Here is an 18,104-nt window from a genome sequence, read left to right as displayed (position 1 = left end):
ATGATTCCGTGCTCATTCCGTGCCTTGGCCAGTTGGCTCATTTCATACGGGTGGTTATATTAAGACTGATTGTCACTCCTTTCTTGACTTGAAGCTGTAACGTAAAACCTCTTCGTTGCTTGCAACGGGCTCGGTTCTAGTTTTTTTAATGTCTGAATTTATTATCATCGACTGAACACGTAATTTGCTTTCTTTTTTTTAATTATATAAATAACATTTCTTCATCAAAGCCTTTCATATTCATTGTATTTTAAAGTAACGTAAAAGTCATATACACATCTTTATTTCCCCAATATTTTCGATTTTTTATCAATGCCATCAGACCATTTTTTCTCAGTTAAATCTTCTAGGTTCATTATGCCCATCACATTAAGGATGGTAGAACTGCAGCTCCCCCGGCTAGTAGGGAAGAAGAATAACTCCTCCCCTTATGATCCCGGATCCCGACTGCTGAGTCGAGCCTTTAAAATTATATTAATAAAAGAAAAGTAGAAACTAAACTCTTTCATTTAATAAATAAATGACATTTTCTCATAACAGCGTTTAGTTTTTGTTTTATTTTAAAATAATGTCAAAGTCATTTACACTTAAAGAAGTGTTTTTTTTCCCAATATTTTCATTTTTCTTTTCATTGCCATAAGACCATTTGTTTTCAGTTAAATTTTGATGGCTCTGATGACGCTTATCACATTAAGGATGGTAGAAATGCAGCTCCCCCGGCTAGTAGGGTAAGAAGAACAACTCCTCCCCTTATGATCCCGGATCCCGACTGCTGGGTCGTGCCTTTGATATTATATGAATAAAAGAAAAGCAGTTATTCAAAAAATCAAGCAAAGGACAAATGCATTAAAAAACCTTCAATATTTTTAAAAGTCCCTCGACGTTATAAAAATACACATAAAGTTGTTTTAACATGATTGTAACAATAATACACAGTGAAGAAGCTATAAAAAACGTTAAATCCGTTTTACTAGTATTGTTGCATTTTGGTTTTACTTTATTTTCACCTTTTATAGAAACTTTGAAAAATAGTCTGTATTTTTGAAATATGTCTAGTATAGTTATAACATGTATTACTCATTTTATAATTATTTAAGATTAGAATTATGAATAAAGGAAAAGTACATGAAGTAATTCCAAAAAAATCAAGCAAACAACAATTGCAGTTTAAAAGCTATAATGTTTATAATGTCCATCGATGGTAATGAACTAGACATAAAGTTATTATAACATTAAAATTCATGTAAGTGAAAATCAGTGAAAGACATAAATAAACGTTAAATGCGTTTTATTAGTCTTGTTTCATTTTGTTTTTACTTTATTTTAACTTTTGTAGAAACTTTGAAATTCAGTTTCTGTTTTAAAAATAAACCAAGTATCATTTTTACGCATTTCGTAATTTTTTAAGGATTAGAATTAAGTTTTACTAATTTTCTTCAAATATTTAAACTTAATTTCTTGATTTCAGTTTTCTGCTAATAATTTAATTTAACAGGATCTCATCAGGGTCTATAAAATCTTAAGGGAAAAAACTACTCTGCATGACTAAATGACTTACTGATAATTCTTAGTAATTAGATTAGACAATAAAACAGTACATTGCATCACATAGTAACAAAAATCGTAATCTAGAAATCATTGTTCTTCTATTTGACTCGTAATTGATGGTAAAAACCATCTTTTATAGACTTAACTAAAAAATTAATTGCATATTTGCATGACGAGTTGAACTGTTTGATTTTTTAACGTTTTGGCTTTTACTTACTATCACATTTTACTCCGTAGTATCCGTTGTCGCATTTACACACGCCCTGATAGGATTCATACCGGTCCTTGTAGAGAACACATTGTCCATTCATACAGTCATCAACGACGTTGTCAAATGGACTGCAAACGCCCAAATCTTCCAAAAAAGTAAAAAGAAAATTGTAAATGGATAAATGTCCTCTGGCTTTCTCCACAATTTTTCCATTGAAATAAAATTACGTTACTGAAACGTAATGTTAAATGGGATTTATTACTTTTCATAACACTATACTGCACAGAATATTTACTTAATAGTTCATACCAACACAAACTGTCACTGCGTTTCCACCAATAGTTAGGCCCGGTACATCGATCTCAACGAAGCCGTCCTCACACTCGCATTCAAAAGTGTTGTCTGCATCTCCATCCTCACATGTGGCATAGTCTGGACAGCCTTCGTCATCTGAACATACACCGAACGCGTCAACGGAAGCCGAGTAAAGCAAAACGCATAGTAAGAGGCATTGGAACCCTAGCATTTTTACAGTCTTGCTGGTACTTTCAAGTTGTTCTGTGTAACATAATGCTCTACAATAACTTTTATATAAGTGTAACCATGCTATGATTGGAGGAAAGACATTTAATGTAATTAACTTCTAATCACTCATACTTGATTTTCTATACATTGAGATATTACATTTAAAACTTTTTTTAATTGCATATAACAGTGTTACATTTAATATGATACATGTAAACGAGAGACGGAGGAAAACTGTTCAAACCTATTTTTTTCAGTACAATTTTTAAGGCTAAGATAAAAGCGTAGCCTTAAATGTTTAAATGTGTCCGATATTACGGGAACTGATAAAAACGTGTGAATCTGGAGTATTTACCCACCGATTCGAGCAAACCAAAAATTTAAATGCATTGTATGATTCTTGGATTGCATGTCGCCAATAAGTACCATAGACAGTCCACACAGGGCTGCAGTGGTCTAAGAACAAAGCATCTCCTTATTACGTTCCAAATCTGTACAATTTATTTTCGGTGAAGTATAGACACAAAACCAAATGCTAAAACGCATTAAAACAATTTAACGTTTAAAATATATATATATATATATATATATATATATATATATATATATATATATATATATATATATATATATATATATATATATATATATATATATATATATATATATATATATATATATATAACTTTCCAATGCACAATCTAATATCTACAGATGAACTTTAAGTTTAAATTCAGTTAAATGTATTTTAAGTAAGTTCCAATTCCAGGAGTGTTTATTTTTTTTTTTTTTTTGAATAGCAAAACGCCAGGGTATTGTAACATATGTGTTCTTTGTTGAGAAATGTATGAGGCAATTGCATTGTTGAGGAGATATTTTCCCCTAAAGAAGAAAATGTTATAGAAATTGAGAGAAGTAAGCTCCAATTCTATATAACCGGGCGCCTTTTATAATATTCGGAAAAAAGCCAAACTAAACGATTGAAAGGTTTTGTATAAACAAGTATAATCAAGTTAGAAATATGCCTTTTTAACGGTTATATTGTATGTTCCTTACGTCGTAATCTTTCGGGAAAAATAGAATATCTTTGATCCATCAGTCTTTACAATAATAGGTAAGGAAAATGGTTCATTCCTATCTAATCAACATAACTGTGGTGAGTTGTAAAGGTTCTTTTAATATATATGTAAGGTGTTGAAACATATTTGCATGAAATTTATCTCTACTTTAAGTTCAAGTATATCTTTTAAAGCATTTAAATCTCAAAGCATAGCATTGATATCACAAACCATATCATTGCAAGATTATAGAATGATTCTCATTCGTCATATCAGTTTAAACTATATCATAGCCTAGTATACAACATGATTTTAACTCGGTTTACATGTAAAATGCTTTTAGCCTATAGAGTGAATTTTTATATTGCGAATTAGTGGTTAACTTTGACTTCTTGTCATATCACTTCGAAATGGTTGAAAATCTTCTGTCTACGGTAGTGTTTTTGTTCAAATTTCATAACATATCAGAGCATACCATTGCATAGCATACCATATCATTAAGTACTTCATTGCAATTTCTCATAGCATTGCGAACATATTTCATAGCATCTAAGGTTTATCCATCTCGTTATGGACTATTGATACAAGTAACACTATGTTCTGTACAAAAGCATAAAGCATTGGGGTTTAAGAATGGTGAAAACAGATTTGATAAAGCAAAAAAGGGTTTCGCCTTCAGTTGAATGTTTCGTGTATTATGTTGAACAGTTTACAAATATGGTTGGTTAGGATTCCTAGATGAATTCATGAATTTTAAGGGCACTTTTGAAGAACCGAGGTACCAGGGTATTTCATCTTATATGTTATTTAAGTAGTTCTCTGTGGCTGAAGCGTAAGGCTCGCGATTTTTAATTTAAAAAAAAACTATGATGTATGTATATACGACGTGCAACAGAGTTTGTAGAGCAAATAGAGATAATCAATCAAGGTCCTGTGTGTGCTTAAGATGGCAGCAGACTACCTTATTCTTTTTTCAAGTTTCTGTTCTTGAGCATTGTAAGTTGAACTAATAAAGTTTGAAGCAGTAGGGCGGATTAATTCGTTTGTAAACTACCTATCTATTTTTTTCCCCCAAAAATTTAGCATATTTTGAAGATACAACGGATCCCTAAGCGTGTTTTCATTTTTGTGTTATGAAAATACATATTTATAATTACAACGCACAATAGAGATAAACAACTTCAAAATATTATAAGTTAACGTTTCAGTCCTATTAGTTAAAGGTTCGTCTGCATTTGCTTTCAGGTATCGGAGTCTGTGTAAATTGACCGCCTCGTAAAAATAACCTGAATCCCCCCCCCCACACTCGGTTAAAGTGATAAATTGTAACAAAATTGATCATTAATGCTGTATTTAAATGCGTCGTCAAAATTATCGTATTTTAGCAGTTAACTATTTTTTATTTAGCGAAAGTCTCTGCTACACATCGTGGATTAATGAGTGTAATATGCTCTTCTTTGAGGATTTATTGAGAAATCAGTAATACATTTGGCTAACTCTATTATTTAAATTCAAAAATAAAGAACTTCAATTTCTTTGGCTTCAGCAATATCAGTAAACCCTATGCCGTGGATCTGACCTTAGTCTTGTGAGTTGCGTTCAACATGTTCTCAATACTCTACAACATTCGAATTTTGTGACAGCTTTATGGTATTTGTGTTTTAATAAATATACAATTTTGTAAGATTGCCTTTAGATTACGAGATGAAAATATAATCAACTTGGCAGATAATCAAATCTAAACTGACCTTATTTTTTCTGAATAACTTCATACCGTTATAACAGTCTACATGTACTTATATTGTGCCTGTTCTCTTGATAGGACGTACACCCCGCTGGCCCCCTTTTAATTTGTATATTGCATTCAATTTCATTTTCATCATTAAAATTGCATGGATTTGAGTGTAGCTTCATGGCTTGTGTGTAATTTTGAATGCGATTTTCTAAGATCGAACTTGGCTCAAATTGCGGTTAATCGAGTGTAAATGAAACTGCCCTTAGCTCTTCCTTATAGTTTTCTATCCGATTAACCACGTAAGGCCTGCTTATCTAACATACTGTTCCCCTTCTGCAAAAGCAAATATATGTTTTGATGCTTTGTGATAAAAATCTGATTAAATCTTTTTAAGATTTGTGCATGAACATATACATGTATAATATGATTCACCTAAGCTTAGGTATTAATTTTACCAAAAGTTAAATATATATGTATTTATTTTCTAGAAAGTTGATATCTTGCATACAGTAAACATTCCTTTCAATATTCTTATCACATGGAATATGCACCAAATCTGTAGATTGTAAGCTAAATGCTTATAAAGTAAAAGTCCCATGTTGGTGATTTCATAGTTTTTGCACAGTTTACTAATTGGCACATATTTGTCATATTATTCCAATTAAAAGCCACAGACTATTAACTTTCAAATCTTGTCTACATCTAAACAAATGGACTTAGCACTTAGTCTTAAGTAGTAAAAACTTAAATGTGTGCCTTATTTCGAGACCTTAAATGCACAGCACATAATTGAAAACCTAGACTTTTATTTGCTTATATTTTTTGTTAGTACGTGCAATAGAAACTAGAATGTGCAAAATGGCCCCCTACTGTTTAAGAAACACATGATATCATCTACGTAAAATGAACATGCTGGCAAAATCTAATAAAAATGTTGCAATTCACCCTTCATTACCGAACACGCCAAATTATACTTTGAACAATATGTGTTTTAAAATGAGTATGTTTAATCACCTGAATCAGTAACCAAAGATATTAAACTTTTTGTCATGTTGTAAATTTTGAATTTACTGGGTGGGTGTAAATACAACATTTACAACATGACAAAATTTTGTATTTACACCCACCAAGTAAATTAAAAATTTACAACATGACATTTTTATGAAATAAAAACTAGGCTGAAGGGTAAGCTTATAATCATGTATTTTAAGAGATCTGGATATGATTTGCCATCAAACTTTTTAAGTTCCGTTTACCGTTTTTTCTTTTAAAAAGTGTTTAACTTGAATTGGACATTTTGAAAGATTTAGCAAACCTATCTAATGTTACATATGTTTAAGGCAAATTATAAGCAAACTCGAGCTTTAAGGGTCAAATTTTATTTATGTTGAAACAACCTCGAGTCTTTGTTTTGTTGACAAATAATGTTTAGAATAGAATTCACCATATTTTTTATTTAATGACTTTTGAAACTATATGACTGGCGTCATGAGAAAAGGGCCCTTATCTTTCGACGTCACAATTATCAGAAAACGACGCCAAAGGTCGTGAACTTTTAACGTCAAAATCGCGCTAAAGTAAATCCAGAAGTTTTATTATCGGCTTCATTTTTTTTTACATTTTGCATTAATATTGTTATTGTGCATATGGCAATCTCCAGGAAGAGAATGATTTAATAAATTTTCAGTTAAAAGTTGAAAAATCCTGTTGTACAATTGAGTTATGCATTCAATGTTGATTATATAAAATTAATATTCCAGAAGAAATTTTGAAGAATTGGGTGCACCTAATAGGTGACTTATCCTGTCTTGTAAAAATTCTTACTTACTGAATTACATGTAGAAGTCATGATTAAGACAATATTACAAAGTTAACTTGTAACATTCCATTCAAAAGATACGAAGTTTTATTATAGGAAAAAATTATATGCGCTGTGTAAATTTGTACACGAGATCATGATTGAAAAAAACAATGTACTAATAAACCCAATGTGAAATTAACTAGAAATTCTAGAATATATTTAATATATGCCGATTTATAGACATTGTTTACATGTTGTCATATATCTTGCATTTGCGTACCTGTTGTATCGCAATAACATTTTTATTTACAGTTTAATTAGAATAGGACAAATTAATTGAATTTAAAAAAAAAATATATAAATCTGTTTGTCAATGGTCTGACAATCAATATAAGTTTTTGAACGTAAATACACTTTATTGATCGTTCAATCGGTAAAAAAGTTCAATATGATAAATAAAAAATATATATATTTCTAGGACCTTGATGAAGTAATTCCGGAATTTTTCTCGCAAAAAGAGAAAACTCTAATCATAATAATAGAGCAGACAATGAAGAAACAATTTTCCCCGAATTGATAGAATCTGAGGAAAAGTTTATTAGCAGACGCGTCAAATTTTTCACAAGATCATGAAGATGAGTTACAAGGATGTGCCGGATTTAGTAAAGATTCTGATTTGAATCGTGTTAAAGATAAAATTTCAAGTGGTTCTTTTCATTTTAATCGCTTTGACAAAATTCAATATGAAGAAATTAAAGATCATATACTTACAATGCGAGCACTTAATAGAGACGAAAAAGACATGAACATTATGGAGAGCTGAAATGTTGAAATACTGTTAAGACACCAGTGACAAACAACGCTAGCGATACATGTATAGTTATGATGATAAGGAGGTCTTTAAAGTAGTTTTCCTTATCATACATGATCTTAGCGAAAAGCAGCTAAAACATTGTTGACACATCTGAAAATGAATGGACCGGTTCCTAGGAACCATGGCTTTAAAGGAAGAAAGCCGAAGCATGCCCTTTCATTTCTTGACATCACAAGGGTGGCGAGTTTCATCATACGCTATAGTGAGGAATACGGCTTTCCCCTTCCAGCAGTGCCCCATGGAAATGCATCTGTCGAAAATCCAGTCCTTCTGCCGGTATCCTCAACTAAAATTGATATCCATACTAGATATCAATCTGTTTGTGAGGAGAGCAATGAAAGGTATTACATTAAAAAAAAAGAAGGGACAGCAGAGCAATACAACTGTTTGATAGATGAAAACAACACAATCGGCACTGAAGGTTCTCAGTCCCACGGCCCAAACACTGTCATATCTATGCTGCATCATGCATTTCAGCATTATGGTTTTGGCGAGATGGCCTGTCATATTCACTGCGATAACTGTGCAGGTTCATTGTTCAACTGTTATTCATTCATTCATTCATTCATTCATTCATTCATTCATTCAAACATCCATTCAATTACATAGATCTTCACTGAAATTGCCATTCATTCCTTAATCCATTCATCTATCGATGGATGTTATGTGCATTTTTGCTTAATTGTTTTTATTGAAAATAAGCTATTGGGTCTTTCCTTTCCGAATGAGTTATGAAGTTATCATTCAAATTGTTGAGTCTCCCTTTGATCATTTAAAGTAAAGCGACAATAAAATTTGAAACGAAATGCATAATCACTGGGGATGGCAATGAATGGCAATTGTTAACCAATTAGTCTGTTGGAACGATAGTTTCCGGCATTAAAAATTGGTGAATTGGATTAGTTTTTTTTCTCGAATTTAATTTAAAAATAGTTAAAATTAAAATATCGGAACGTATTAGCTGACACTTTATTTTTATTAATTTATTTTCACGTAAATTACGAATATCTTGCATCATATAACTCTTTCAGTTTAACATACAATGTGTTACACATTCTAAGTGTGTTTGAAAAATATTAATGATTATCATGTACTTTGATTTGGAAGTGTATAAAGTATTAAACGATATACCAGGAAAAATATCAACGGGATATAAAGTTTACAGATTAGCATGTTATCCGTGATTATTGATACCTTCCATATAATATTAAGATTTTATGGCACGAAATCAAGTAAGTGTTTGACAAATATTACTAAACAGACCAGCGTTATCACTCCGCAAATATTTAACGTCATTTGACGTCAACATTTCCTTGTTGACGTTACAGATATTTTAAACAACGCATCACAAAAAAACCCATAAAATCGTTTAAGTATTTGCTATAAAGGAAAAAATTGATATTTTTGTAAATGAAAATGACAACGAATTGATTTTATGCAAGAAAAAAAACAAAAAATGTGAAAATTTGACCTTAAGGGCCCTTTTCTCCATGACGCCAGTCACATAACTTGATTTATTGTGTGATCATAAATGATTTTGTCATCGAACGTTTGGGTCAGAACAGTGATGTTTCCTATTCTCAGCTAATTGTTTTGAAGTAAGCAGGAATATACTTATTTTCTTTATGTCTGACTTTACTATCATCGAGAAAACTGAACACTAAATTTGCTCTAAATTTTATTAATAAAATAAATGAGATTTCTTCATCAAAACCTTTAGTTTTCATAATATTTTAAAGAAATATAAAATTCATTTACACATAAAGAAGTGTTTTTCCCAATTTTTTCATTTTTTCATTGCCAAAACACCATTTGATTTCAGTTAAATCTTGATGGTTCTGATGACGCTTCTCACATTAAGGCTGGTAGAAATGCGGCTCCCCCGGCTAGTAGGGAAAGAAGAACAACTCCTCCCCTTATGATCCCAGATCCTGACTGCTGAATCAACCCTTTAAAATTATATGAATAAAAGAAATGTAGAGATTTTAAAAAAAAAAGCAAGCGACAATTGCATTGAGAGAACTACAATGTTTATAATGTCCTTTGATGGTATTTCATTAGACAAAGTTATTGTAACATTAAAGTAAATTAAAAACAGTAAAACAGATAAATAAACGTGAAATACGTTTTATTTGTTTTGCCGCATTTTGCTTTTATTTAATTTTCACTTTTTTAGAAACTTTGAAATTCAGTTTGTATTTTAGAAATAAATAAAGTACTATTATTACTCATTCTAATTTTTTTAGGATTAGAAACTAGCTTTAGTAATTTTCGTCAAAAATTTTAAAAACAATTTTTTGAGTGGAGTTTTCTGCTAACAATTGAATTTAACTGGATCTTACTACGGTCTATAAAATCTTAAGCAAAAAATACTCTGCATGACTAAATGACTTACTGATAATTCTAAGTAATTAGATTAGACAATAAAACAGTACTTTGCATTACATAATAACACAAATTATAATCTAGAAATCATTGTTCTTCTATTTCACTCGTAATTGATGACAAAAACCATCTTTTATAGACTTAACTAAAAAATAACTGCATATTTCATGACGAGTTGGAAAGAAATGGGTAACGATTCACAAAATACAGTATGGAAGTTAAACAGCTGAACTGTTTGATTTGTTAATGTTTGGCTTTTACTTACTGTCACATTTTTCTCCGAAGTATCCGTTGTCGCATTTACACTCGGCTTGATAGGATTCATACCTGTCCTTGTAGAGAACACATTGTCCATTCAAACAGTCATCCACGAAGTTGTCAAACGGACTGCAAACGCCGAAATCTTCCAAAAAAAGTAAAAAGAAAATTATAAATGGATAAATGTCCTATTGCATTCTCTACAATTTTTCCATTGACAAAAAAATAACGTTACTGAAAATGTTAAAAGGGATTTAATACTTTTCATAACACTATACTGCAAACAGAGTCTCCAAATGAATAAGACATGTTACATTATATATATACATATTATATAAATAAGCTGAGGAATGCTTAATATTTACTCAATAATTCATACCAACACAAACTGTCATAGGGGTTCCACCAATAGTTAGGCCCGGTACATCGATCTCATCGAAACCGTCCTTACACTCGCATTGAGAGCCTCCAGATGTATCGCCCTCACATGTGGCATTGTCTGGACAGCTTCCATCATCATCACATTCACCGAACGCGTCAACCGTAGCCGAGTAAAGCACAGTGCAGAGTAATAGGCATTGGAATCCTAACATTTTTACAGTCTACCTGGTACTTTCAAGGAGGTTGTTGCACTGCTGTAACATAATGCTCTACAATAACATATATATAAATGTTATCATGCTATGATTGGAGGAAAGACATTTAATGTAATTCGATTCTAACCACTCATGATTTTCTTTACATAGAGATATTACAACATGTGAAACTTTTGATACATGTAAACGAGAGACGGAGGGAAAAGGTTCAAACCCAATTTTTACCGAACAATTTTTAAGGCTTATATCAAAGCAGTAGACTTAAATGCTTAAATATGTCCGATATTACGACAACTGATAATAAACGTATGAATCTTGAGTATTTAGCCACCGATTCGAGAAAACCAAAGTTTAGATGCATGGCCTGATTCTTGGATTACATGTCGCCGATAAGTACAAGAAACAGTCCACACAGGGCTGCAAATAGTTTAACATCAAAGCAGCTCCTTATTTCGTTTCACCACGTTTCACCACGTTTCACCACGTTTCACCAATTATTTTAAAGTATAGTCACAAAACAAAATGCCTAAATACTGTACATTAAAACGTTTAACGTTCAAAATATATGTATAAAACTTTCCAATGGAAATCTGATATCTGCAGATGAACTTTAAGTTTAAATACATTTTATATTTTAAGTAGGTTCCATTTCAAGGAGTTTTTTTGGAAAAGCAAATAGTCAGGGCCGTGTAAAAAATGTGTTCTTTGTTGAGAAATGTATGATGCAATTGCATTGTTGAGGAGATTTTTACCCCTATAAAAATACTTTAGAAATTGTGACAAGTAAGCTGCAATTCTATATAACTAGATACCCTTTAAAATGATAAAAAAAAAACCTACAAACTAAAACTGTTGAAAGGTTATATATAAACGAGAATATTCTAGTTAGAAATGTGCTTTTCTAACGGTTAATTTGTATGTTTCATACGTCGTGATCTTCCGGGAAATAAAGAAAATCTTTGAGCCGTCAGTATTTACAATGATATGTAAATGGTTCATTCATATCTTATCAACATTACTGTCACAGTGGTAAGTTGAAAAGATTCTATTGATATGCATGTTAGGTGTTGAAATATATTTGCATGTAGTTTATCTCTACTGATAGTTCAAACATATCTTTTACAACAAACAGCATAACATAGCATTGCATTCAAATCTAATGGGACCGCACTGAAATCACAAACCATGGCATTGTAATCTTAAACCATATCATTCAATGTCATAGATTCTCATTCGTCATATCATATCATACCATATCAAAGCATAGCATACAACATGATTTTTACTTGGTTTTAAATGCTTTCAGTTAAAAGAATGAATGTTTACTAGTATATTGCGGAGTAGTGGGTAACTTTGACTTCTTGTCATTTTACTTCGAAATGTTTCAAACTTCTGTATACGGAGCAGTTTATGTCAAAATTTCATAACATACCACAACATAACATAGCATAGCATACCATATCATTAAGTCCTTTGTTGCAGTTTATCAAAGCATAGCGTACAAATCCCATCGTATCTATAGATTTATCTATCACATTATGCACAATTGATACAATTAACACGCTGTTCATTACAAAAGGATAAAGTATTCGGGCTTAAAAATGGTGAAAACAGAACTGATAAAGCAAAGAATTGTTTTACTTTCAGTGGAATGTCTCGTGTAATGTGTTGAACAGTTAACATATATTGTTGATTAGGAATCCTAAATGAATTCAGGAATTTTCAGAACAGTTTTGAAGAACCGAGGTACCAGGGTATTATATCTTATATATTATGTAGGTAGTTCTCTCTGGCTGACGCGTAAGGTACGTGAATTTGAACAAAAAAGACATATATATATATATATATATATATATATATATATATATATATATATATATATATATATATATATATATATATATATATATATATATTCGCCTTGCAACCTTTTGTATAGAGAAAATGGAAATAATCAATCAAGGACCTGTGTCTGCTAAAAAGGGCAGCAGACTACCTTATTCTCTTTTGAAGTATTTGTTCTTGAGCATTGTAGGTGAAATCCTAAGTTTGAAACAGTAACGTGGATTAATTCGTTTCTAAACTACCTTTTTAATTTTTCCAAAATTAAGCATACTGTTGAAGATACAAAGAATCCCTAAGCGTGTTTTAATCTTTGTGTTATGCAAGTATGTGTAATTACAACGCACAATAGCAATAAATATTTACATCTACTAAGTATTATTTCATCCTCTATTTCTTACGGAAACATATAGTTAAAACATCGCTCTATAGAAACAGCCAGATTGAAATCTACACGCCCCGTTTATCGATTGGTCGAAATCTACAACGGCTGAAACTGACAAGATACTGACAGGAATAAAATGGACACGTCCTGTTTATCAATTGGTCGAAGCCTAGAGCAACCTAAGAAAAATCACGATCTGCACAAAATAATCATGATGATGTCAGACTCAACGTCTCACATGCGGCGATTTGGCTGTTTCTTTTAGCTAACGTACTTGTGTACATTAACAGTAATTTAGTGAATTTTACTAACTTTTCATAATCAATTTATTAATTAGTTAAAAGAAAGATGTTAGTATAAATAATAAAATGCTTACTTTGATGATTTATGCGGGTTATAAAGGTAGCGATCATTGCAGAAAAAAATACATAATCTGCTAACGTGGGTTATGTATTTTTTCTGCAATGTCGCTACCTTCATATCCCGCATAAATCCCCAAAGAAAGCAGTTTATTGTTTAAACAACTTCAAAATATAATAAGTGAACGTTTCACTCCTATTTGATAAAAGGTTGGTTTTTTTTTGGGTAAATTCATCTACTGTTAACATGTTGCTTTTAGTTATCGGAGTCAGTGTAAATTGATCGCCTCGTAAATATAACCTGAACCTCTCTCACATTCGGTTAAAAAAATAAAATGTAAAAATTGATCCTTTATGCTGTATTTGAAAGCGTCATCAAAATTATCGTATTTTAGCAGTTTACTATTTTTTACTATTATTGAGCGAATGTGTCTGTTACACATCGTGGATCAACAACGGTAACACGCTCTTCTTTGAGGATTTATAGGGGAATCGGGAATACAATGGGCTAACTGTATTATTCAAATTAAAAAATAAAGAACTTCAACTTCTTTGGTTTCAGCAATATCAATTTACAAATTGCGCATGTGCTTTTCATGCTCCTTGTTGAGGGCATTTCGAAATTTCCCCTTAGTATATTTTTACTCATAAGGAGATGTTAATCCTTTGCCGTGGATCTTACCGTAGTCTTGTGTGTTGCGTTCAACTTGTTCTCAATATTCTACAACATTCGGATTTTGTGACAGCTTTACGGGATTTTGTTTTAATGATTTCAAACTTTAAAAAAAGATTGTTATTTGAAAGTATATTCAAGTTGGCGATTAATCAAAATTAATGTACATGTAAACTGGCTTCATCTATTTTTTTAAATAATTAAATGTGATGTCCTGCTTTTCTAACCGAGTATAATCTACTTGGATTCTTTTCTGCTGGTCCTCCTTTAAAGTTGTGTATTGCATTTAATTTGATTTTTGTTATCAACATCGCATGGATTTGAGTATAGCTTCATGGCTTGCGTGTAATATTGAATGTGAGTTTTTAAGATCGAACTTGGCTCACATTGCAGATACTGTAAATTCCTTATATTAAGCCTGTACTTAATGCCGCGATCCCTCTATTTTGTATCAGATCACAAGAATATAGATTCGTGGACGCGGAACATTTATCCATATATCCTATAGTTATCAACTCTCATAAAATAATTGCGAGGTTTTAAGCGAAGGATGCTTCTCGCGATTTCACGCGGATATAAATTCCTCGCGTTTAATTAGGAATTTACAGAAGTCAGATGTAAATGACACTGGCCTCAGCTCTCCTCAATAGTTTCCTGCCCTATAAACTAAGAGCTAGCATGCGTATCTATTAGAATTTGATTCAGTGCTGTTCCCTGCTGCGAAATCAAACATTATGTTTTGATGCTTTGTGATAAAAATCTGATGAATTCGCCTTGTTTAGGTTTGTGCATGATCATGTACATGACTGTATAAATTGCATCATCTAAGCTTTTTTTAAAGTATGCTGTGGTTTTAATTGTACCGGAAGTTTAATTTATGTGTGTTTTTTTTTTAAAGAAAGTTGATATCTTGCATTCACTACGTATTCCTTTCAATATTGTTATCACATGGAATAGGCACCAACTATAGATTGTATGCTAACTGCGTATAAAGTAAATGTCCCATGTTGGTGTTTTTATAATTTTGCAGTTTCCTAAATTGAACCTATTTATCGAGTTGTTTCAATTAAAAGATATAGACTATTAACTTTCAAATTTAGTCAACATCTGAACAAAGTGCATGTTTTAGCACTTAATCTTAAGTAGTAAAACTTAAAGGTTTGCCGCATTTGGAGACTTTTAAAACACATCACATAATTGAAAACCTTGACTTTTATTTGCTTATCTTTTTTTGTTATTACGTGCAATAGAAACTAGAGTGTGTAAAACGGTCACTTATCGTTTTAAAAAAGACATGATATCATCTACGTACAATGCACATGCTGGCAAAATCCAATAAAATGTTGCAAAACACCCATCATTACCGGACACGCCAAATCATAGTATGAACAATTTATGTTTTTTGTCATATAAGTGATGATTCACTGAAATCAATTGCCAAAGATATTGATTTTTTTGAGAAATTAAAACTAGGCTGTAGGGTAAACTAATATATTTTAAGAGATCTTGATATGATTTGCCATCAAACTTTTAAAATTCCGTTCTTCGATTTTCTATTAAGAAAATTGTTTACTTGAATTAGACATTTTTAAAGATTGAGCAACCTTTTAAATGTTACATGTGTTTAGGGCAAGTTATAAGCGAGCTCAAGATATAAGGGTCAAAATTTATTACTTTTGAAACAACTTCGAGTCTTTGTTTTGTTGACATATAATGTTTAGATTAAAATTCAACATATTTTTGGTTAAATGACTTGGGAAACTTTATAACTTGATTTATTGTGTGAACATAAATGATTTTATTAATTGTCATTGAAATGTTGGGTCTTAACACTGATGTTTCATAGTCTTAGCTTATTGTTTTAAAGTAAGCAGGAAGATACCTTTTAAGGTCTTCCATTGGAAACGGAAGACCTTGTACTGATTATGATGGTAATTCATTATTGTTATTCTTCTTTTAGACGTTTTTGAAACCTTAATAACTCTTTTGTTTGTCATCAAATTTCATTCAAATTTTTAGAGTGTATTATATATCATATATAGTTTTTAAGTAAATGAAAAAATCGTAACTTCCGGGAGTGAGATTTTAGGGGCATTCTTCTCCGGACATAGGCTCCGAAATGGTCTGTAGCAATTAATCCAAAGCTGGAAATCTTGAGAAAATTATATAATCGAAAGATATGGTTTAAAAATTACTAATTTTTATTCATTTTTTAACTTCGTAACTTTTATGTTTGAAATATTTTCTAAATGCATGTAGAACAAAAGTTGTGCATGAATTTAAGGGCATGAATTTCAGACCAGAAAAAAGGGACTGGCCCCTTAAATAAGGGATCTAGGCACCTGGTAAAGTTGGCTGTATAACTAAAAAAGGATACATGCTACGATAATGATGTCCCAAGGAAAAGTATTCTTCATTATCTTATCAATCTAGTTGTAATATTGTATTGTTTTGATATTGCGTAACATGACAGTTATAAACTTCACATGAAGACATGCATACCCGCTTTCGGTTTGCTTATAGAGAATAGCTCCCTGTGCATAATAGTGTTTTATAGTCGCAATCAATAATTTTCTTGTCTAAATATTTCCAACTTATCACAGACATGCCTTTATCTGTTTAACGATAGGTTTATCTCTTCAATACTCTGCAATCTGGGGGTTACATTAATACATAGAAAATACTGAAATAGGCATGAACTAATTTTCAAGAGTTCAAATTGATTTTCTAAAGCCCTGATTGGTCAGAAGTTAAGGTACTGTGAAAATGAGCTCCGACCAATATCTGTCAGACCCTGACAAGTGTAAGGAGAAGGAGGGTGGTTTTATTGAGACTGATTGACAATCCTTTCTTAACTTGGAACTTTAACGAAAGACCTTCTCGTTGCTTGCAACGAGCTCGGCTCTAGTTTTTATGTTTGACTTTACTATCATCGACAAAACTGAACACTTAATTTGCTCTCATTTTATTAATAAAAAAGAATAACATTTCTTCATCAAAGCCTTTAGTTTTCATTGTATTTTAAAGTAATGTAAAAGTCATTTACTCATTTTAAAGAAGTGATTTTCCCAATCATTTTCAATTTTCCATCATTGCCATAAGACCATTTGTTCTTATGCAGTTAAATCTTGTTGGTTCTGATGATGCTTATCACATTTAGGATGATAGAACTGCAGCTCCCCGGTAAGAAGGGTAAGAAGAACAACTTCTCTCGGATCCCGACTGCTGAGTCGTGCCTTTAAAATTATACGAATAAGGAAAAGTAGTAATTCAAAAGAAAATCAAGCAAATAATAAATGCATTAAAAGCTACAATGTTTCTGATGTCCGTTGATGGTATTAAGTTACACATAAAGTTGATTTAATGTAACATTGAAATACATGTAATTGAAAAACAGTGAAAGAGATAAACGTTAAATTACTCATTCTATATTTTTTTCAGGATTAGAATTAAGGTTTTTTTTCTTTAAATATTTTAAATAAATTTTTTGATTACAGTTTTCTGCTAATATTTGAATTTAACTAGATCTTACTGGGGTCTATAAAATCTTAAGCAAAAAAAAAAAAAAAAAAAAAAACCTCTGCATAACTAAATGACTTACTGATTATTCTACATAATTAGATTAGGCAATAAAACAGTACATTGCAACACGTAATCTCTTACCAAAATGAATTGTTTGTGGCAAATTTGAAGCAAACTTGCCGCAAATTTTCGGCAAACTGATTAGTTTACCAAAGAACTTTAGAACTTTTTTTTCAAACTTTGCCAGTAGTAGCATTCTTCTGGTAAACCTCTTTTATTTTGCCAGAAGTTTACAAGACCCCCAATTATGTTTACAGCTTCTTCGCCAGTAG

General features: G+C 31.3%; 1 protein-coding gene and 1 long non-coding RNA gene across 2 annotated transcripts; both read right to left on the bottom strand.

Annotated features, from left to right (window-relative positions):
* Positions 1-295: 295 nt before the first annotated feature.
* Positions 296-2,299, bottom strand: LOC117682354 (uncharacterized). Its single transcript, XR_010713244.1, has 3 exons — positions 2,069-2,299; positions 1,766-1,903; positions 296-783 (listed from the first exon to the last, which is right to left on the bottom strand). It is a non-coding gene; the product is annotated as an uncharacterized lncRNA (long non-coding RNA).
* Positions 2,300-9,450: 7,151 nt separating this feature from the next.
* Positions 9,451-11,019, bottom strand: LOC117682328 (slit homolog 2 protein-like). The gene is made up of 3 exons (XM_034449635.2): positions 10,775-11,019; positions 10,403-10,540; positions 9,451-9,701 (listed from the first exon to the last, which is right to left on the bottom strand). The coding sequence occupies exons 1-3, from the start codon at positions 10,986-10,988 to the stop codon at positions 9,604-9,606; spliced, it is 450 nt and encodes a 149-aa protein (XP_034305526.2). The 5' UTR covers positions 10,989-11,019; the 3' UTR covers positions 9,451-9,603.
* Positions 11,020-18,104: the final 7,085 nt, after the last annotated feature.

The sequence above is a fragment of the Magallana gigas genome, chromosome 4 (assembly GCF_963853765.1).
Source record: "Magallana gigas chromosome 4, xbMagGiga1.1, whole genome shotgun sequence".
NCBI classification, from domain to species: Eukaryota; Metazoa; Mollusca; class Bivalvia; order Ostreida; family Ostreidae; genus Magallana; species Magallana gigas.
This window is presented reverse-complemented; position numbering and strand designations above follow the sequence as displayed.

Coding starts and splice junctions, on each gene's coding strand:
- LOC117682328 (XM_034449635.2), bottom strand. CDS start 10,988: ATGTTAGGATTCCAATGCCTATTACTCTGCACTGTGCTTTACTCGGCT. Junction 10,541..10,774: donor CCCTATGACAGTTTGTGTTG/GTATGAATTATT, acceptor TTTTTTTGGAAG/ATTTCGGCGTTTGCAGTCCG. Junction 9,702..10,402: donor CTTCGGAGAAAAATGTGACA/GTAAGTAAAAGC, acceptor ATAATTTTAAAG/GGTTGATTCAGCAGTCAGGA.